Source organism: Lutjanus erythropterus, chromosome 20 (assembly GCF_056507025.1).
Source record: "Lutjanus erythropterus isolate fLutEry1 chromosome 20, fLutEry1.hap2, whole genome shotgun sequence".
Classification (NCBI taxonomy): Eukaryota; Metazoa; Chordata; class Actinopteri; order Lutjaniformes; family Lutjanidae; genus Lutjanus; species Lutjanus erythropterus.
Window position 1 is genome coordinate 7,626,394 of NC_139336.1, and position 23,733 is coordinate 7,650,126.

The 23,733-nt window shown below is 37.6% G+C and overlaps 1 protein-coding gene across 1 annotated transcript in view; it reads right to left on the reverse strand.

The window, feature by feature from the left end:
* The window catches only part of npr2 (natriuretic peptide receptor 2), an 82,496-nt gene that overhangs the window by 47,549 nt on the left and 11,214 nt on the right, over positions 1–23,733 (reverse strand). The window contains exons 2-7 of the mRNA XM_084745354.1: positions 19,275–19,456; positions 14,624–14,737; positions 14,062–14,197; positions 11,384–11,478; positions 3,089–3,224; positions 329–413 (exon numbers count right to left, since the gene is read on the reverse strand). Coding sequence (XP_084601480.1) covers positions 329–413; positions 3,089–3,224; positions 11,384–11,478; positions 14,062–14,197; positions 14,624–14,737; positions 19,275–19,456 — 748 coding nt within the window. The remainder of the gene's footprint in view (positions 1–328; positions 414–3,088; positions 3,225–11,383; positions 11,479–14,061; positions 14,198–14,623; positions 14,738–19,274; positions 19,457–23,733) is intronic.

A 23,733-nucleotide genomic window follows, 5' to 3' on the forward strand; every position in this document is an offset into this window, starting at 1 on the left:
AGCGCAAAGAAAACAACCCTAATGAACACACTAATGATCATTAAGTGAGAATAACAGTAAGGGTTGTTTGGGAGCAGTATATGAGCTCAGTTGGCAGCTTGAGCACACTTCACCGCTGTCTTAACACCGTCACCTGCTGAGCTGTTGCCGTAGCAACAATTGTGTAAATACCACACTGGCACCTATAGCAGCATGATCCATAAATCCTGTTTCAAACATGTCTCTCTTTCATTCTTTGACGGGAATAAAAAATGAATCTTTGCATTTCTGCTGGTGGAGCTAAAAGCAGCACAGACAGGAGACGTCGGCTCGATGTAATCAAACTCACCTGTAAATGAGGAAACTGGAGATACCGAAAATGATGAGCGCTAAGCCGGATCCAACAGCTACAATACCGAGAACTGGAAGATGACCTGGAAACAGAAGAAGGATTCAGCGCTCAGTTGTCTCTCATATGTTCAACAGATGTCCACATTCATATCTTTGAAAAGGAAAAAAAAAGCAGTGTGCTGTGAAAAACACAGCTGTGACTTCCTGAAGTACAGCTACACTGCTTCAGCAATCAACCACAAATACCGGCAACAATTTCACACAATTACACAGCTCTGACTTTCCTGGTTCATATTTAAAACCCTAAGGGAGACTAATTATACCACTTGCTGTAAATCACAGAAAAAGCTGATACGCATCATTAGAGAAATATCATTTCTAACACTAATCAACACCAGAGGATGTTTCACTTCACTGCATGAAACACGGAACTGAAGATTTTTAACTTACTAACCAATTTTAAGTTTTGTTCAAATTTAGTGCAGATGTGTCAGAAAACAGATCACTTCACAGATGACAATACAATATCATGGATTTAAAAAATAAATCAATAATGTCCTCCAGATGAGCATTTGTTAATATCTCATTGTCTATGTTGCCTGTAGTCATGCTTACAAAAAATGTGTTAAAAAAAAAAAGTGTGTTTATGTTCTCTGAAATGCACTAAAATAGCACCCGCTTAAGGAATAGTTCAACATTTTGGGTACACACTTGTTTGCTTTCATTCCAAGAATGACATGAGAAGTTTGATACGGACTGTGGTATTTACACAGCTGGAGTAAGGACACATTTAGCCTAGCTTAGCAAAAAGGCTAGAGGCAAGAGAAATCAGCTAGTCTGACTGTATCCAAAGTGAATGTTAGCATGCCAACATGCTTACAATGACAGTGCTAACATGCTGATGTTTAGCAGGTAATCTTCTTACCATGTTCACCATCCATGTTCTAGTTTAGTATGCTATCATTGCTAATGCTAACATTTGCTAATTAGGACTTAACACAGTCGCACAGCTGGGAATGTAATTAGTTCTGCAGGTATTTGACAAACCAAAGAAAGCCTAATGGACAAATTGACATTTGACCTGATGATGTGGCTAAATGGAAGTCAGAGAATCACCAAAGCTGGACCAAAGTGGTGGACAAAATGATATTGCCACCCCTTTGTAGACATTGGTATGCTGCTAGCGTGACTAACAAAAGTACCAACACCTCTAAAGCTGTCATTTTTGCACACTGTGTCCAACCATTCATAAACAAATATAAAATGAAAATGTATGGTTTTAAGGGGACTTCCATGCTGAAACTATTTATTGACTATACAACAGTTTAACCATCCGTCCAGCACTTCTGGGCAGCATCTCATGAAATCTCTATAAACTGATCCCTGCACATGAATACAGAAATCTGTAGGCAAGGGACAAAACCTTTGGTAGTGGAAGAATTCAGGTTTCTGTTTGTTGTCCATTTGTAGACCGAATAGTATTGACCAGTCAGGTTTGACAATATTGCAGTTACTACTTGATGGTTGTGTCTGTATGGGAACCCTAGATTTCCAAAACTCTTCAATGTGCATGTTGAACAAACTGATTATATGTTACAATGTGATAAGACTGTGGTTAAGATTTGCTTAGATTTAGGGACAAAAAAACACTAGGATCAGGGAAAGTTCACGGTTTGGTCTTGAGTATAATCATTTTATACTCAAGAGACCATTTGCAGGTTTGGGGCTACCATCTAGACATGATCCTACTTAACTTGCTTTTATTTCACTAAAATAGTTGCACGCTCCAGCCACTCAATATTTATTGGGTTCTGTGTTTTGGGGATTACAGGCTTTGCAATTAAATGCAGTTCTCCAATGCTTATAATTCATTTCAATGATTACACTCTCTTTAAGAAAATGTTACTAACATTAGAGTGGAAGAGCACACAGTATACTGGCCTTCTCCATTTCTTTACTATGAATACAGAGTAGTTAATGAGACACTGTTGTCATTGTGTTTTTGTTAAATCCTCCTCAAAATGTTTCAAGAAATTCCTGAGCGCTCATTGTCCTTGGTGCTGAAAGCAACACTGGAAAAGGCGACATCCAGGCTCTCAACTCTGCAAATTATTTGCGGATGGCTTCAGATTTGGGACGGAGTCAGATTTATTGCTCCCTCAGTCATTATCCCTCCTTCACACCAAAATGCATTTATAATTGCAGCGGTTTTCCTCCTCAGTTTATCATCTGCGACAGTTCCCTCTGAAACTGTCGCTCTGCTCGTTCAGCAAAGACCAGTTCCAGCACTTATCTTTCAAACTGCTTGTTTTTTCGAGCAAATATTCCACTACATTTGCTTTCACTTCATTGAGGGAAAGATATGGGATGAAAATGAGGGAGAACAACACATTTATCATCAAAGCATCAATGAAAATATCACAAGCCCTGCAGAGATGACAGTGATGATATAAACAAAGCATTAGTGCACTGTAATATCCATCTGATGAGTGATTCAATCTTACTCTAAGGCAAGCAAAAAGAAATCTGCCATCAAGTGTAGGATAATTTCACTTGACGTCAATCCTGTCCATGAACTTCCTTGTCATAATTATTTTCATGCAATTTCCTGAAAACAGGGTGTCCATTAGTCAATCTTATGTTGCTCGCTCTTGAAATTACTTCATTTCAAAAACAGGTGTAATCGTCTGTAGGCAGATTTAACTCTGAGTACAGGCTTAAGTGTGCTGTTGTGAAAGATGTGGCAGAGCTGTCATACCATCATTACAGGAGGGGTCGTCTGAGGAAAACACACAGGGGGGGTTATCCAGTGGTGGCCCCCCATTGGGCCAGTGGATCCTCTCTGTCTGGGACCAAATGATCTCTTTGTTTGTTCCATTGTAGTACGCAACAAGCTGCAAACACACAGAAGAAAATGTTTGTTTAAATGGATTGTTACATCAATTAATCAATTTATTCATTTATTGTTCAGGACAACGTTTTTTTTCCCCCACAATATTTTTATTATAATTTTAACACTATGAAATAGTCTTCAGTTCGATTTCAAAAGTGCTGCATTAACACAAAACAAAAAAGAAAGTTGGGCTGCAACTAATGATTTCTTTCTTTGTCCATCAATCCTGTCGATTAGTTTCATGATCAATCAATGAATCAGCCATCAGTCCACAAAATGACAGAAAATTATGAAAAATGTCAATCAATTCCTTCCAAATACCAAAATGACATGATATTAAAAAAAATGTCCTTGAAGACATCCAGCCCACTGTCACAGAGGACCAAAGAAACCAGTAAACACTCTAGAAGCTTGAATAAGAGAACCTCGACCTAAAGAAAAAAAATTACTCAACCCAATCAATCGCTGATCAAATCTGTTGCTATTAATTCAAGTTAGCAGCCAGTCACTCAACAGTTGCAGCTCTAAAAAAAAAAATTAAAAACCAAACAAACACACGAACAAACTAAAAAAACAAGATTGCTCTCCCTATTTTAACAAACAATAATCTATACAAAACACTGTACAAATGAGTTTTTCTAATTGCAAAGAAGCAAAATATGACAAGTATAAAACATTGGAAACTGCATTATCCACAAAAATGAGTCATCTTGATCATCATAAATCAGAATAATCGATAAAGGGCCTCCATATATTCTCAAATATGTGCTATTTAGCCTTTAATATGTAGGTTATCCTCTCTAACAAAAGGCTTGAAAACATCTGTCTTATCCATTGAGCGCTGCTTGGTCTGTGAATATTTTTCCACAACTGTGTTATACATTTTTTTGGCATACAGCGAGCTGAGGTCCATAAATGCTCGCTCACTTTTACTATAATTATCTTTCTCTGGATATAAGCCCAGCAGGGAAAGCTTGAAATTATCTTCTTGGAGTAATCTTTGTGCATTGCCAAATACAATGAAGCAACGGCCCTCTAGTTTCCATACATTTTGTGCGTATGTCTGCTGTTTTTGTCGTACTGATTTAATTCCACTGGTGTCATGTATGTTTGTATTAACCATTTATACTGTATTAGTTCAAGGCGTGTATTCATAGATTTTCTTCACCTGAAATTTCACAGCCTGGTTTCCTTCCAGGCAATTAACTTATACTTTGAACTTTCAGATGAGCAAGATGTCAGCCAATTGTAAAACTCCATTATGATAGCACATCAATATATCTGAGTCTGCCACATAAAGGTCCTGGATCATTTGAAGTCTCTCAGAGTGCCATAATTTAAAGGTTGGATCTGCTCTTCCAAAGAACTGATTACCTCATATCTGACTATATTGTCATACTGAATGTGTCTCTTCTACGTATTTTTTTTACATCACTGCTTATCTTTATTATGTGTTTTGCAATTGGATTTTATGGTTTAGTTTTTTCCAGTATTTTGAGTATATGTATAAGGGAAAAGGTAATTCTGGACCGTGAGATTCCATTTCAGTCTAATGAGGAAAATCTTTTGTTGAAAAAGAGACCTCAGCTGTGTGTTCAGGACATCGCTGATAACACAGTTTATCATTTGATGTGCAACAATAGAGAGAGTGGAAGTGTCACTTCACCTAGCCGCTCCATTAGCTTGTGTGAATTAATACGCTTTCTCAATGTGGGATTCTGTCATTGGTCTGAAAAACTGAAATGTATTCCAGGGCCATATTCACAAAGCCTCCTAGTACAAAGAGTTGCTCTGAGTGATGAAATTTCAAGAAAATTCTTAGAAATATGACGTTTTTTTAAGATCCTGGTGAAGATAAAAAGTTATTCATAAAGCATCTTAGCCCTAAAGAGAGCTCCTCAGGTGAAAAACTGTTGGGAGTAGGGAGGGAGACTTTTAACAAGCTTAAGAGTTTCTTAAGTGCAGGAAAAAAATGGCTGGAACACAAAAAAGCAGCAGAAATATTCTACAAACGCTGAATGACAGTGACTTAATGAAATGCTACAGATAAAATCATGAATGTGGTCAGCCTCATTAGAGATGCCCTCATATAATAATAATAACAAAAAAACGTAATTCATATAGTGCTTCTCTTAACAATGTTATACGGCGCTTCATAAAAGAAAAAAAAACAGGCAAGGCAGATAAATCTCCTATCTAACACAATAACGCTATAAAGGCAGAAATGAAAGCGATCATAACAGATATTTGGAAAAATGGAACAGTGCAGCATGATGACTTGGGTCTGTCACAACTTTCATTAGCAGAGTGATCACACAAATAATCACAGCGCTGTCTCAGTCTCATACTGTGACGCACTTCATTTCATTTACACTGGGTGTCCACACCTTGCTCATGGACAGTGCAGGCTTCCATTGTTAATATACAAAGTATTAAATACAAAAATTACCAGTATGGTAAATATATGTCAGCAAATAAATATAACAGCAGTCATGTGAACAGGCTACTGTGCGAGTAGTCTTGTTTTTTCACACGTCTTTCAGGCTACATTTCTTCAATCTTTATATAAAATAGTATTCACAATTACATCATGTCTAAATAGAGAGTGAATTCTATTGATTTTACTGTCCATTCTAAGGCTGTCATCACTAAAACTGCATTTTTATTTCCACTTCCTTTTTGGGTGGATTCAACCAATCACATGCTTTAAAAGCATGTTTCATACCTAGCATTGGGTGCTGAATCAGTTTGTTTTTCCTTTATCCATATCCATCCCCACTCTCTTCTAATATATTGTAAGCCATGCTAGCTCTGTCTAGAAGTGTCATTGTTGGACAGTTGGTGACGCCATCATGGAGTCAAAATTTCAGTTTGTCCAACACTTTGCTTCGGTTCAAGATAGTCCCATCAGCTTCAGTAATATTTTCTGTTGACTGTCAATTAGGAAATGTTAGTGTGCTAACACGCTAAACTAAGAAGGTAAAGATTACCTGCCAAACATCAGCATGTTTGCATGCTAAAGTTAGCATTTAACTCACAGCACTGCTCTGCCTTAGTGCCACCTCACAGAGCCATTAGCATGGCGGAAGACTGAAATTTACCATTTTATAAATTTCTGTGATTTTTAATGAGATTTTCTTAATTTGGGGAGAAGTTTTGGTTTTCTATATAAAATCAAGAATTGTAAATGAATAGTGACATTTGTGAAATATGCTCATATGATTTCTTAATAAGATTTAGATGATAAGATCAATATCCCTCATGTTTGTACAGTAAGTATGAAGCTACCACCAGTGGCTGCTGCTTAGCTTAGCTTAGCATAAAGGGGCAGATGGTAGATGGGCAGAAACAGCTAGCTTGGCTCTTTCTAGAGTTTAAAAACTCTGCCTATGAGCACCTGTAAATTTCAATAATTAACATCTTGTATCTTTTGATCCATACATAAACAGTGAAATCAAAAATGACAAGCTGAGTTGTTATGGGTAGTGAGATGCTGAAACTATATCTTGGCCAGGAGCAGTGACTTCCTGGAGTCTCTGCTGGTTCCCTCTTAACCTCAAAGTGATGACAAGACTCCAAGAAAGTCAATACATTTATTTCTCAAAATGTCACACTATTACCACAAGTTAAAATATTTTCTTTTTATCCCAATTTTTAGATGTAATTATCTAATTACTTTAATTAGGCCTATGTCAGCAGTTCCCAAACTTTCTGGTATTCCCCTCTTCAGAAGAGGCTTGGCTAAGTGCAAGAAGAAAAAGCTCACACCCCTGACCCCATCAATTATAACTGGGGAGGGAACGATAAAAAAAGGATTCAAGTTTAATTTTTGTGAAATAAACATCTTCATGATAGCATCAGCAAACATTTGTTTATTGATTTCCCCTCCATACATCATATTAATTCAACTGTATTTTATTTATTCAACTTCAATTCTCTCCTCTGGTCATCCATGCCCCCTGCAGGGGTCTAAGCTTCATCTGAAACAGCCAAGTTTCTTGTTAACTTAATGAGTAATAAACTGAGACTGTTTCATAACCAGTTAAAAACTCCTTATATTAGCTATTACTAAGTCACAATCATGAGACAGAAATTGGATATTTAAAGATAATGACATACTCAAATGATCCCACTACAACAGGACTTAAATAATAATTCAGTAGTTAAGACTGATGATGTTTTTAAAAGAAAAGTGTCTTGTCAATTCTGTGGTATATAATTACAACATTTAATTTAATCAAGAATTTCATTGTAAACAAATGCTTCCATCAGGCCCCTTACATCTACACACAAAGTTTGACCATCATCCTGGATAGCTCGTGTGTGTGATGTGAGCTTTATTTTGATGGTACAGCCTCACGAGCAGCATCTGTTGTCCTGCTGTGAAACATGACTCCTGTGTCTCTAACTGGCTGGAGGAGTCTTTGTGCTTTCCACTCATGCTCCCAGCATGTTGTGTCCTCTCTGCTAAAACCTTGAAGGCCATCACCCCTACAGAGGGTCATCAAAACAATGCAGAATGTGATGGGTGAAGGGGCGGAGGGAGCACACTCGGAAATAGCTTCAGTATTTCAGTTCAGGGGGCTGTGTTTACTGCACTGCACTGCAAAAAGTATAGGGCTGTCCCCTAATAGTTGTCTTAACTGCACTCTTTGTTCATTAGTCACATACAATTTTTTTTATATTAAATTTTAAAAACAACTCAACCTCAATTCTGTGCAGCCTTTATTATGAGTGTGACAATTTTATAGGGGTGCAATGTTAAATCCGTGCTAAGATGTCACTGGGGCCTCGCACAAAAACCATGAAAAACAGAGCCGCACCAAAACACACTGATGTATGAGGACAGTGGTGTCCCAATACTTTTGGTCATATGGTGTATCTCCCTGTTTTTGCTGGTTACATCTTATCCTTATCCAAAGTAAGACAAAAACATAAGAAGTTTCCAGTAAGACCATATTAACATGTGTGCAGATGTATGAACACACATGAAATATCTTATAATTTACAAATTACATCTATTGAGGCAGAACACCAAATGTCTTTCTTCTGTAACTGTTGACAAATACAAGCTGCATAGTCATGCATATATATAATCAGACACCCATTGATTAATCGGTGTCAGTATCAGTCATTTTGCTGGATGGATGGTCTTTTCTGAAGATAAAGTTTGTTATTATATTCAGCAGTCTGAGATTCTGAAAGCTGACACCGGCCTGTGATGTTTTCAAGCAGCTGGCTGGCTACACGGGTCAATCGGCCATCTGAATCGACCAATTAAAAGCCGAGGATAAATGGGACCAGGAAGTCCCGCTGACAGCCTCTGAGGACCGCTATGAAATTCTAACTGAAGTCAAATCTAGCTAACCCACTTCTGCCGCCCCCAGAGACGAAAAAACACACTAAAGCAGTTCACTGCAGTATTTGCAGAGCGCGACATACACAAATATTTTCATCGGACTGTGAGGGAAATCTGAGGTTTTATGCATCTTATCATTAGAGAAGTCAGGACCCCAGAATATCTCCCAGATAGTAAAATCCATTTGCTTTCACTGGATCAATGGCCACACACAAGCAAAGGCTGAGGTTTAAAGCTACACACATTATGCTGAAAAGCATTCGAATAATTAGAGACATATGAAGTGGATCAGTCCTGCATTGTTTTCAGACAATATTTTATGTCAACAGCTTTATATACTGGGACTGAGCATGATTCATAAATAAGCAATACAGTTTCTATCAAAGAGTTCAGTGGGAGAGTTGACAGCGAAGACTATTTTTTTAAACACATTTAAACACTACATTAATTATAAGCACTAATATTAACAGAGACAAGTGAAAAGCTTTTCAAAAGATTTTTTACTCAACAATGCTCTGTATTAAGCATGACATGACATTACAGCAGTGCTTTCCAACCCTGGTCCTGAAGACCCACTGTCCTTTCCCTCTTCCAACACATAAAGAAATTACCAGAAGGAGGTTTACAATTTAAAACACAATCTATCTTATGGACAAACTCAACAAGAAATAGTAACAGGAGTAAAAAAACTTAAGTTCTTTATACTTTATATTCAAATGATCAGCTCGTCATCAAGCCTCTGCATGATACTCCAGTCAAAAGATACCTGCATTCAATCCTTTTTGTGCCCAAATCTAGAGGAAAATTACTATTTTTATGATTTTGCTCACAGCCAATCACTGCAAACATTCTTCACTTTAATGCAACATGTGATTGACCCACTACCACAGCTACAGCCACCAGCTACATACAATCTGTCATGGTGATGTCGAGCATGGTGTATTTGAGCTGGAGTTGGCAGCTCAGCATGCTGATTAAGTACTTTATTGGTATCTGTATCACTTTAAGGGGATTGGTACCAGTATTGTATTTTTTTAAATGATTCCCAGCCCTACAAGGACGAAGGTTTGGGAAACATTGCTGTAGAGGATATGGGGAAAAAAAACATAATATGTAAGAAAAAAAATCTAGAGCTACCTTTTATTTACTTATTATATTATTATTATTTAACCTGTTCATTCCTCTTAACCTTCTCTATGCCAAATGAGCTAAAAAATCAAGCCATCGTTAACAAATTCTCCACTAAAAATAATTGGAATGAAATTTAAATATTCTTTACAATATTATTTTGTTAAGCTGTCTATTAGACCTGGACACTGAACCTAACTTCTTTTAACAACTAAAATGTTATATATCTGTACCACTGAGTTAGGGCTGCGCAATATGGACAAAATTATATATCACAGTAGTTTTGACCAAAAAACTCAATATATCAATACACTGCAACAATATTGCAGGGAGGACTACTGGTAATTTCACAAAGTATTAACATAACAAAACCTTTAATAAAAAATCAATATTGTATATAATAATTGCTAAATGGGTAAAGGTAAATGGTTTACTGTAATGCAGCATTTAAAACCAGGAAAAGACAACACTTATGCAATATGATGATATAAAAATATCCAAAATGTAACACATCTAGTCGCATATTACAGTAATTGTCCAGCCACACACTGAGTAATGAAAACTGTCAAGTACCAAAAGTATCTACTGTATTCTAAGACTTCTCATCTTGTATACTATCAGCCAGTTCCTGACTCATTTCAACTTCTAGACTATTTTATTCACACAAAGCTCGTGTATGACTGCTTGTACTTATACAGCATTTAACATTTGGGGACTCTGACTTCCTTTGTTGAATGAAAAAGGACACACAGCGTTTGACATGAATTAGTGCAAACACAGGTCTTACCAGTGACACTAATTAAGGTTCCATTCAGGTCAAACAGAGCCAAGGTGCTCATATTGTCTAAGCTGGCTCACTGGAAAGGCTCTGCTACATGAAATTAATTAGTATCACTGGTAATACCTGTGTTTATCCTGCTATTTCATATCAATATGGCTGCTGTGAAAAAGATCTATTAGAAATGAGGGGAGAGAGAAATGGGGAATGACATGCAACACCTGACTGGATGCAAACCAGGGATATAGTGGTTCATGGTTGGCACCTAAATCCCTTGGCCACGTTATGGTGCCCCCAACAAAAGGTTTCAAAAAAGTGTTGTTAGTCGGAAAACTCTGATATCAGCTCTAATATTTAAAAACAACATGATGGAAGAACAAAAGTCTACTGAGTCCATCCTCATTTGCTTATCAGCCCAGTCCATGCACAACAAAAATGTCTCCATGCCAAATCTGTTCGCAAACTGCCGCAGCTCTATGTGACAATCTGTGTGCCTCTGGGTGCACTGTTCCACCATCTATCATTATGGTCCAGATACAGAGAAAACACACAAAAAAAAATCTTACATCCTTTTTTACTAAAATTTGGTCCATTCAGCCAACCTCTCTGCTCTTTACCTCAGTTCCAAAACTAAGAAATAACAACATGTAAATGATCACTACCACCAGTAAAAGCAAGAAAAGCAGCAAAATGTGTTTATTTTGCAGCCTTTGCTTGTGCCAACCCTCCTGTTTCATGTAAAAACATTTAATTCCCCAGTAGAAAATAACCATCCCTTTCCTTCATGCAAGAGTTTTAAAGGAATAGTCCACATCAAACTGCCAGTTCAGTGATCTATTCACCTGTCGAAGATTGTGAACACATTAAACACAAAGCAAATTACAGCGTGACTTACCCCGTACTCTCCGGTCTCCTGGTTGGTCATCGCCCACAGGTTCACATCTATATCCCTGGCATTTTTGTGGTCTGTGGTAACAAGTCCAGTCACTCCTAAAAATAAAAACAATATCCCCATTAAGGGTTTGTTAAAGGCTAATTTCAGTATTTTTAGGATGTGAACTAACCCTTTAAAACACCAAGTCATACAATAACAAAAACAAACAAGATCGAGGCCACACAAGACCAGCAACCTGTGTTTTACAAAGTAAAATTATGTTTTTGTCAAAGGAGTCTGGTTGTTTTAAACATAGTGATAAAACTGCTTCAGTTTCCCATCAGAGAGGGCTGTCTGAGAAGGTTTACCTCTGTAACAGCATTTTTTATTCCTTGTCCCACGTACCACATATTGAGACCATGTCCCATACTGTCTCTGGTTTTCAAAAGACAAACCACAGCAGGGAAGACCTTTTTCTAAAATATGAAGGAAGTGGGGCAGTCTGTCATTACAAGGCAGTGTTTGATGTCAATCTGTGAAAACGTGGGTCAAGTGCTACAATAGGCCCAAGGTGGAGGGTAGCAAAGTCACAAACTATGCAGATTAATTGTAAAACTACTTAAGCTATCTATGGTCTATTGTGTGATACTGAATCAACCAGAGGGCCTATTTTTTAATATTAGGATTTTGGACTACCTCTCAGCATTGGTAACGTGTCCCACATTGTCCCTCTCAAACATACTCTTTGTCCCACGCTTGGTTTGTTGGGACCTGGTCACCCAAGTTTGTAATGGAGCTCTACTCAAACATAATATTCAAAATCATGACAGTAGCAGGATAATTTCCAGCAATTGTCACTTTATAGCTTTACAGGGTGCATTTTTCCCGTCTCTCACTACAGATCATTGTAGTACAGGTTCAAAAATAGTTGGAATGTGACCTGTAAGTTGAAAAAATGCATTTGCTGAGCCATTAGTGGATATTTGAAAAAAGATTTTCTCTTCTATAAAACCAGGTAGCATTAAACATTGACAAAAAAATCCTTTTACAATAATGAAGTGAAAGTTTCCATTATTATTTTCAACATGGGGTGCCTGTTTTCTTTGTTTTTTTCCATCACGCTGAGTAAAACAACCCTCACCAACCCTTTTAAGCTGAAGCAACAAAATCCCATTGTTCTACTTCTTCCAATATGATGTGAGAGCAGATGTGGCAGCCAGCGAAGTAAACAAGGAAGTGTGTGAGCACCCACATTAAGCATTAAATGGACTATTAACCAGAGTGTTGTGTGATAACTGTTCAATAGCACTATAATTATTGTGTTGAAAGGGTATATTTGAATCGCATTTTGGGGTCAATTGTGCTTTCCAATAACAGCCAGCTGGGCCGGCCACTTGGCCTCTCTGCATGATTATTGGAGAGCACTGTTCTCTGTTATCTAAGAGGCAGCCATGGCTTTACAGCAAAAGTGACTGACAGCATTTTAAAGGAACAGTTCACCCCCAAATCAAAAATACACATTTTCCCTCTTACCTGTAGTGCTATTTATCCATCTAGTTTTGGTGTGAGGTGGCGAGTTTTGGAGCTCCAGCTGTGGAGACGTCTCCCATCTCTCCAGTATAAAGGAGCTGGATGACACAGAGCTTGTGGTGCTCCAAGCTCCAACAAATACATCTGAGAAACTCAACAGCAATGTCTCTTTCCACAGAATCACAACTCGTGAGCAGTTTTGTATTTTCTTTCCACCGAACTACACCCACCAACTGTATCGCTGAGCTAGCTAGCTCACTGGTGCTAATGTTAGAGCTCAGCCGCAGAGGATTTATGTATACATCCTGCTTTGTCACAAGCAGAAGCCTCTCATCCATGAGTACATGCACACTTCCCTCTGTGCGGAGTGTAGTTTGGTTGGAAAAAAATAAAAATAAAAAATACGTGAAAATGCTCACAACAAAGTATCCAGATTATCTTGAGTAACTGGATTTCTAGAAAGAGACAATGCTGTTAAGTTTTTCAAGTGAATGCCATAGTTCCATTATACTTCAGAGAAGGCTGATACCTCCACAGCCGATATCTTAAAAACTGCGTAACTCACACAAAAAACTATCTAGATAGATCAATAGCATGACAAATAAAAGGAAAAATGTGCAACTGTCCCTTGAAGTGGAGGCGGAGACTTTAATATATTTATCAATATCAAATCTTGCATGAGGTCACATACATGTGTATCTGCAGCTAAGGAATCGGTGTAGTGCACAAATCAAGACCAACAAAGTAGTGCAGGAGAGTGTGTAGTAGTGAAGTGTAAATTAGTATATTTTAGGGATACCACAAATAATCGAAAAAGTTTTTTTTTTTCTTTTTACCCCATCTACTCAATGCATTGACCATGTGTTGGAAAGAAAAGAAGAAAAGAACAACAGCTCATCTTTTTAAAGAAGAATTTGAAAATAAATGACACTCAGGGTATAGAATTAATAACCTGATGATTTTTACAGAGCAAGACTAGCCAGTTGAATCGAATTGAATAAGCTTCTTAAAATTGAAAGTCAATTTGAACCATGGATTTGGGGAATCATGCCACCCCTAATATATATATGTATTATATATATTAGGTATATACCATATTGTATTATACATCAGTTCTAATATATGAAACAGTTCTTACAAATTTAAACACATCACCAATATTTGCTTACCCCAGAATCTGCGGTTTTGCGTCCTCATCGTGATGTTAATGCCATCATTCTGGGCTCCGCCCTCTGCCAGTGTCTCCTCCAAAGCCTTTGCATACAGCACAAAACCATCATAGAAGCTGCCGGCAATGTAATCCATCTGCAAGAAGAAAGATGTAATCTTGAACAGTCAAACAAAAGGAATTTGTGCAATACACACACTCATGATTAAGAACCCTCGTGATAGAATAAAAACAACTTATAGTGGAAATCCATCTTTCAGCCAATATTCAAGAGCATGCTTCAATGAAATGTGATTTTTGGCAAACACCAGCAAATTCACTTTTTTTTTTTTTCAAAAGTACAGTCTAATGTTCTTTTGTGAAACTCCCATATTAAATAGTTGAGATGAAAGCAGTAATAAAAGAAAAAGTATTAATTGCTAACATCGTCAACATCATTCATCATTAACTGCTTGCAATTACACAGCACAGTGGGGATTTTTCTGCACACAATATCTAATAAAAGATTAAAGAGGTTGTGATGCTGCTGAGAACACATAAGGTTTTCATAGGCTATAACTTACCAGTGATGGTTCCAAATGCACACCGAAATCCCTCTGAGCTTTGGCATGGAGTCTCCTCTGGAAGTCTTTGTACTCTGGATTATCAGGAGGCCGATACGTTATGACGAAAACAGACTGGTGGAGACACAGAGAGGGAAAAACATTTTAAGAACTACAGCATGAAATAAGAGGACTTAGGATTGATCTGTGAAACATCCAGCATGTCTGTCTTTGTTAGACTGAACAAGGCACTGAATCCTATCTAAATATGTCCAAATGAAGGACGAGTGAAAGCCTTGCGAAAATCCATAAATTACTCTCAACTTCATCCTTAATATTTTTTTTTTTGTGAAATTACACCTACAGTAATGCAGTATTGGTAGACATACTGTATCTTCGATTTGTCTAAATTTATTTCTCTGTGACGTTTGTATTTCAGCATAGTATATCCCAAACTATACACTCTGGGTTCAGCAACATGCTTTTGTTTTTTGTGGTTGAGGGTCACAAACTGCTGACTAAGCAGCTGCCAGCTGTACCAGCTAATGATCATTCTGTTTTTAGCATGCTATGCTAACAGTCCAACCAAGGCTGAAAGTCATTCCTGAGCTGTTAGAGTATTTGTCATATTTCTGCAGTCATTTGATATCAGACACATATTGAATGTAAATGACAAAACATCTGCTCAACTATATTTGTAAAAACCTAAGATAGAGTCAGGCAAGATTTATGCTGCATTCTGGGGCTGCTCCCCAATAGCCGACTGAACCATTTTCATTTATTCGGTAGTCGTGGGAAAAACCCACCTCAGACAGGTTCAGGTGGGGAGGCACAAAGTGTTTGAGGAGCGAGTTTGTAACTTAGCAAGTTAATTGCTAAGTATACATTATCCATCATGTCGATTAGCCTGCAAATATTTGTTTTTGTGAAGCTGGAAGTTAATTCTTGTGTTCTGAACAACAAGGTTATACTGTGTTAAAATAAGTTGACAAAATGTTCTATCTCCTTGCTGGTTGTTCCAACCATTTTTTCCATTAGCATTTAAGAGGCGGCTCACTTTGTGCCCAAAAAAACATATGTTTAAATAATTACACTAATATCATAAACACCGAATGACAAGCCGCCTAATGGCTTGAACTGATGACTACTGGTCGATGAAGAAAATCTTTAGTAGATGCAGCCCAACTGTATTCATATGGATTCCCACAGATGGTAGACAGCAAACCAGATAATTTAGTGGATGAGAGCATGACGGTAAGACCAGGTGAGGCCAGCACAGAATATCAGCGGTGAAAACAGCAGACAGCATTACTATTCAAAGTTTAACATTTTTGCTGTTCTGTGACAGAATTTACAACCAGATCTTATGTCGCACCCTCACACAATGAGTAAACTACTACTACTCAACTATTATTGCTTACTAGAATAATAACATAAAAAAAACACACAGAACAGTTTTACTACACATTATTCCATTCTTTGTCAACAGTACAACATCAGCAGAGCGACATATCATCATGCAAGTTTAGTTTTGCCATCTTCCCATTCAATCGTACTGTTTTGTTTTTCACGTGCCATCCTGTAGGTGTTGTCCATCTGCTGTCCACATCTGCCTGCATCAACATGAATGCAGCATTAGTGGAAATTTGTTCCACTAGACCATTATAAACCACCCAAATGTATTTATACAATGTAACTTCACTATAGATATAAGTCTAAACGAGGTATAATATATATAGTAAACTAGTTGATTGGTATTAACAACTCTGTCCAATATTAATGAAGTCACTTATTATGATGACGATTATTTCGGCAGGATACCACCTCATTAGTCTACAGAGGAGGAAGAAACTTTTTTCAAATCTCTACAGATAATGCCCCCTTAAAATCCATGATGGTCGAGCTGGAAACAGTTTAAGATCCTTACAATTTAAACATATAAAAATAAAAGCATTGTTTATATAGCACATAATGTGGTTGAATGTACATGTGCATAAAAGGAAATACAACCAGCATCACAGTATCCAATCCTGTGTTGTAAAATAATCAATAAATTAACCTTGTACCTTGTTTAACATTTACACAAGTGTTTGGATAGAGAAATAAAATATTCACATTTCAGTCCAAATATTTGCCTCAAGTGACCTTTGATTCTGTCGATGTACTTGCTGCTATCACAACAAGTTTTAGACATTTCTATGAAGCTGTCTAGCTTTGCTCTTAACTGGAAGAGCAATGCATCGTTTTTCATGTCACAACAGTTATAGAAACTCCACCACAAACTTCCACAAAGCAATTATTGCTCTGAAGGAAACATATTGCCATAATGAGTCCTGTTATGGCTTGCAGACAAATTAACACTTTGTGTGTTCAGCAAGATGAGAGCCAAAATTTCGTTCTCCAGCCGAGGTTAGGAGCAGGTCATATTCACATTAACAGATCTTCAGATCACTGTTTTTCATGCTAAAGCTCATACCAATACATGGTTTCATCACTGGAAAAAAATCCCTTGAATTAGTCATGAAATCTTGTGTCCAATCTTAAAATTGCTTTCTTCTTGAAATATTTCCAACCCTTGTAAACAGGCACAAGTATCATGACTCAAAAATCTTGAATGTGTGCAGGCTGATTGGACGGTGCCAGGCCATTGTTCTAATGGCCTGGCACCGTCCAATCAGCCAATTATTCCAAAACCCCAATAGTCTGAAATATGGCCCATTGGACAACACATTCTCACTCCCTGTTCATCATATGCAGCAGCTTAGTCAGTACCCTTAAACTTTAAAGTATGTACATACTCCTCTAGCGTCAGTTTAGCAGGTCTAATTAACAAAAGTTAATATGCAACAACCAGGAAGCCTTTTACAATAAAGGCACACGATTTACTTGATTAAGTTTAGGAAACAAAACTACTTGATTTCTTTCAAGAAAAATTTTTTGGTATGTACATTATGTAACTTGTGTACATTATGTACATACCTTAAAAAGAAATCAAGGTTGATTTTGTTTCACATGGGACACCAACCCTGGTCTCCTGAAAGGGTTAAAATTCTTTGTTAATTTGACCACACCTCCATTCACAGACTTTGTCGCCCTTTACACTACACTCTTTACACTGCCCAACTTCAACGGCACACCAATAATAATGTTAAAGAGGTTCCTCTACAAATGATGCTAGAGGAGTACCTACAATGTCGTAGTTTGAAGCTAATAGGGGCACTGGCAGAGCTGCCATATTTCATTGGACCGAAATCCCATTAAAACAAGTAAACACAGTAAACGTCCTGAAAACAAAGCCATCTGCTCCAAGGGCCCACTGCTTCAAAAATACAGGCTGTCCTTGCGGTGACACACTAACCCCAACAACTGCAAGGAGAGTGTGTATTTTCACACCAATGGACCTTCAGAGCAATGGGCTTTTGAGGATTTCCAGATAACGGGCGTTTGGGCCAGTGGGTCATTTTCAAACTATTGGGGTTTCGTAGACCATTTGGGGCCGTTGGAACAATGGGCAGTCCCCTGCAAAGCAGCTGATGTGCTTAATTAATGTGTAAAAAAGTACTTTAGCAGCAAATAAAATGAGTAAAAATGTCCATCCTTAATCGTTGTTTTCAAATGCTTTGATTGAACAAATAGAAATATTTTTTAGTATTAGTTTGCTGTTAGCTAATAAACATTTTGGAAGAACAAAACTAAGAGGGTATTCAAAATGTGCAGAGATTAAAGGTGGAGGTGTGGAGAATTATGCATTCAGGCACTAAATTATGTTTAAGTCTTACAAATGTGGAAAGCAAAGGAAGACATTAATGTCCATTAATTTCCGGAGTTAATGTTTAAACTGTATTTTAAACATGTTCCACATCCATTACAACAGAAAATGCCATAATTAATTTAATATTATGCCAGATTTATATTCAGAAAGCCGTTCGCCTTCAAACTTTGTGAACAGTAAATTAAAGAGAATTAAGAGAAGCTACTGTGACATTTAGGAAGATAAATTAGACGAGTGTCACGTCTGTGCCTGCTCTCTTATGTCTCAGTGCACTAATCTGTAAGGCTAAATGGCTTCCTGTGAAAACACATCGCCTCATTCATTAATGTCATGCAAGAATTTCAGTCCTTTAAGTAACTGAAAGAGTTGAGGGGTCTTTGTCAATTTGCCTGTTGGCAAAAGTGATGCAGCCTAAGATCATCAGTTAAAGTCCACATAAGCTTTTCTTAATCCTGTCTGTCATTACCATAAAAGCTTGCCCTGACTCTGATTTGTTTTAAGCATCTTCATGGAACAAGTGATATTTAATCAGAAACAATTTATTCAGCATGTATTTGAACCAACTTACAGCTTTCAGCTACATTTAAAGACTTTGTTCTGTTTAAGTAAGTAAGTCTGATAAAGATTATAGGATTTAGGGAGAAAATGAACAGAAACAGCAAATTAAATATCCATTGACAGAGACACCAATTTCTCGTGCCAGATGGTGGTTTTAGTCTTTCCTGCCTCCAATTACAATGTGGGGGAAACTGTGACAGTCCACATTCAATAAATCTACAAAGAATCTGAACACAACTTATCAAGAGTAGTGACCCACACAGATGCATGGCTGTTGCGGCACACTGTATATGTGTGTTTCTATGTGCAGGCATGTGTATGTAGTTCTTGAGTTGTTTGTACCTTAAAGACCTTGATGGGATCAGCCCAGTCTGAGTCAGAGTTCTGCCACGGTTTGCGTTCCGCCAAGCTCTCAGCAAAAACATCCAGATAAAAAATGGCGTAGTTTTCTGGATCCTGGATTTCGCTTTGAAACAGTTTCATGATGTTCAGGAAAGTCTCCAGGGGGCCACAGATGTATACAACTGCAGACAGAATAAAAACAAAAAAAAACGAGATGTAATCTTAATCAGTCACTTGCTTCTTTACAATATTGCTTTTCTTTAAACAGTCTCTGGATTCAAGTGTGACTTTTCTTTATTTTCATGCCACAATCTGCATTGTTTTACCTTCTGATACTTACACTCAATCAAAAAATTGATTTGTAACTGAAACAGGCTGAAATTTAGCTTTTCGCTTATTTCAAGTAAACAAGACTCTCAGACTTTGTTCATTCAATCTAAGATTAATTCTAATTTGAGTTTAGCACAATTAGGTTTAAAATGATTAATACTATGCTAATACTACGCTGGTTAGCCTACTCATGATGGCTTGACAGAGAAGCTCTAATTCTCCTCCTTTGCGTAAAACCTTTTGGCTAAATTAATGGAGCAAAATGGCCAAATAATAGAAGATTAAAAATCGGACAGCAGCACAGTGAGGAACAAAGAGACTGACAGGCAGCAGCTGGCAAACTGTTTTAACACATCAACTGGAGTGAAAGAAAGAAGAGACGCATCATAAAACTCATGTGAGTGAGTCTGTCCCTTTACTTTCTTGAAGGAGCAGGATTATTTTGCTCAATCCATCTCAAAAAGACAGCCACTTTAAAAGTTAAACCTCCTTACGTCTAAGACTAAAGTTAATACTGGGATTTAAAGCTTTAGTGCAAGAGAATTTAATTTATCTAATTTTAAAGTAAAAACTAAACTGAGGTTTAAAGAGAGGTTTAAATTGAACTCGTCATCATTTTAAGCTAGTTTTAAAGGTTGGTGCAATATAGTTTGTAATTAAGCCATCATTTAACCAGGTTTAAAATGAATCCTTGTTGGTACCTCAATAATAGCCAAAACAAGCTCAATACGATGAAGGGTTGCAAAGTCAAAGGCCACACTGACACCACAGGATATGACACATTGTTCTAAATTTTTGTCTACATCTGATTTTATTTGGCCACATGTTTATTTCTAGTTTCAACAGTGAGCCATACTTGATTATTTACACTCAAAACCAGTGCTGTGCACACATGAATAAATACCAGATGTAAGGCTGTGCGTATACGCAGAGCCAGATCCTCATCTGTGACAGGCATAAACAGGACAGACACAATAAGTGAGGCTGGAGAGAGGACTGGAGCAGTGGCAGGAGCCTGTAACAAGTGGGCAGGGGTTTACTGGCCTCTCTGCTAGTAGATACACTGCTTGATTTTGTTGCTGCTCACCCAAATCCCCAAATTTCCTTTCAGCTAGCTCTGTGTTGATGTTTTGAACCTCAGCTGTGAGCTGTGTTGAGTTTCAAAACATCCACAGTGATCTGGGAAAAAATTTGGGGGAGAAATTCAGGATACAAGACCAGCTTTGAAGCAGGAATCTGTGACCTCTTTAGGTTAAAATATTGTCATTTTTATTATTATGTTATGTTGTGTGCATGGTGCACTTACTGTGGCTGGATTTGCTCACTACCATTTCCAGTAATGTCTGTTATATCCAGATTTGAGTGACACATTTTCCACCATTCTTTGAATTTAAACACATTTAAACAGAATGGCATGAGTAGTGGGTAATATACTTTGATAGCATACACATAGTTCAACTCTTACATTTTCTGATTCAGATAGATGTCAGAATTTGACACAGTCTTCTGCAGCATGTGCAAAAATAAATCATCTAAAAGAGGAGAGAGCAAAGAAGCCAGAAGTAAGACAGAAATCATTTGAAGATGAGGGCGAATATTGGTTCAGAGGACTTCTCACAGTGTAAACAACCAAAGGAAGGAAACGGATTCAAACCAGACATTAGTCTTCCCAAGAAAAACAACAGCGCCAGTCCCTTCAGTAAATGCCCTCAAACAACATTTATGCTAAAGTGACAAAGCCTTTTCATGGCTGTATGAGTTATGACTTTTCACTGAGTGCAAAAGACAAATTCAGGTGATGTTTGAATGAGTCCATTCTCTTCAGTCTGCTTACAAATAACACCACTGACAGCTTTAGACTATGAAATTGCATTACAATTTTGCAGGCGATACACCAATCCTTCCCATTAAAAAAATATTAGGTTACGTAGGATAAAGTTCAAGAAAGTGGAGGAGGTGGGGTGGTTGGATGGGCTAAACAATCACAGGAGTTTCAACGTGGAGGGTGGGGTTTGTGTACAATGCGAAATCAAAAGTTATATAAAGTTTTAGGTCACATTGTCACTTAACTTCTGTACCATAACATAGTTATTTTAACCCAAATAATTAAATTTTATTGCCAAAACCTATTCAAACTGCAGTTGTTTCACAATGTTAATCATGTTTTTTTGTTGTTGTTGTTAACATGATGAGGAAGGTCATCTGACTAAGGATGACAAAGGTCACCTGACAATGTATCTGCTCTCAACACAAGTTATTGGAAGAGTAGACATATTACCTGCATGCAAAATTGGATTTGGTGTATAAACTGCATGAAATTTGAAAGTGTAAAACTGTGTTTGTCTTTGTATGTAGATTGAAGAGACCTGGTTGTTAATATAAAGCAGCAAATTTCACAGATGGAGAACATCGGGGAGGATGAATGGGTCAACAAGATGCTGGACTTTAGGCTCAGACGGTATCAAGGTATTATGGTATACCAGGGTTTTAAAATCCAAAATCCTGCAATTTTCAGTACAGTCAAAAATCCAGAGGCTTCTCTGTCTGTTAAACTGATGCTGTATTGAGATGATGTATTATAGTGAGCAGATATGCCTCCCAGGCATATGGGACTGTTCATTTCCTGTTACTGACAGCAATGGTGCTTTTCTCCTAACTACTAGATCATCATTATTCCCTGACCATAACCAAGTCATTATTATTGTACCCATGACAATGAAAGTCCCTAAATCTTAATGAAGTAGTTATTTTAAAACAATGATATTTCCCCAGGGGTTTTTTGTGCCTAAACTTAACCAAATCTTAACCACAGCGGTGTAAGATCAGACAACAGTTTTCTTTGCTTGTATGTATCATCCTAGAAAATGCATTATCTGCGCTACAAATAAGAAAACAACTCTACGAAATCCTTTTTTCCATTTAAAGAAAAGAACCCATAGTTCTCAAATGTTAAATGTTGTCTGAACACAAGCAGCTGTACAAGAACTTTGCCTTCATATAACAGAATCCAAAATTTAAGACCCTATTTTCAGTACTTGACATTTGAAGTTCAAAGATGAACAGAAAGTGATAAATGTTAGCTTTAAACTCAGTGAGCAGGTAGACGCTTGCTCAGGGAACACTTCATTCTTCACTGTTGTAGGAATCATACTTGAGCCCTCTGTTAAAGGCTCTGACAGTGTGTCTACCCACTACCTTCGCCCTGCCACCTACACCCTCCTGCTGTTGAGTCATGAATAAAAAACGTAGCATTATTTCCATTCGCAGCGTATGTCAGAGCAGCTGCTGCCAGCTGCGAGGCAGTCCTCCCAGTTAGCAGACATTTCCTCATGTGTTAGACCAAAGTCGGCTGCTGCTTAGACCCCAACCCTCATCTCCTCCAACATGGTTCACCATGCCAAGTAGTCCCGCTGTCTCCTGGACCGCTCCCAAAATAAATGAGCTACACGGCCGGGGGAAAATGTCCTCCTGTGTTGTAGCAGTCATACAGTATACAGACCTGCCGTGGCTTTAATTTTACACAAAAGCATGCTAAATTGTTTGGTAGAAGTTGTTCCACTTGACAGACTCCAGGATGCCAATCAGCCTTGTTCCTGCTCTAATCTCTGCACTACTTGTATAATTTAGCCTGTCCAAAATTCCTATCTTTGTGAGACGAATTTGTCTTAACTTTTACATAATCAAGTCTCGGTGTTTTCAGCACTGTTTTAGATTTTGCAGGATATCTCAAAAACATGTTGACGGATTTCTCAGACTGAGCCAAAGAACATGTGATTTGTTTTCTGATGTAAATCCAGGATTTTCAAAATGATTTCTTAACTTAACAAGATAGCATATTTGCTATTTTCCCATGAACTACTTCTCTTTTGACACATGATGTACATCCCTTGATATTCTGTGTTTTGATGCTGACTCAGATCTGAATGCAAATTTAGATTTCAAGCATCAGTTATTAAAATGAGACAATAACACACATATCCTGTAGACAGATGCATGAGTTCTCTGAGCCCGTCATACCCGATAACAAGGCAGTCTGCCATGTTTCACGATAACGACACTCAAGTAAAACAGAGAGAACTGTGCCAAGGAAAGCACAGAAAATGTGATAAAACATAATCCCACTGCATAA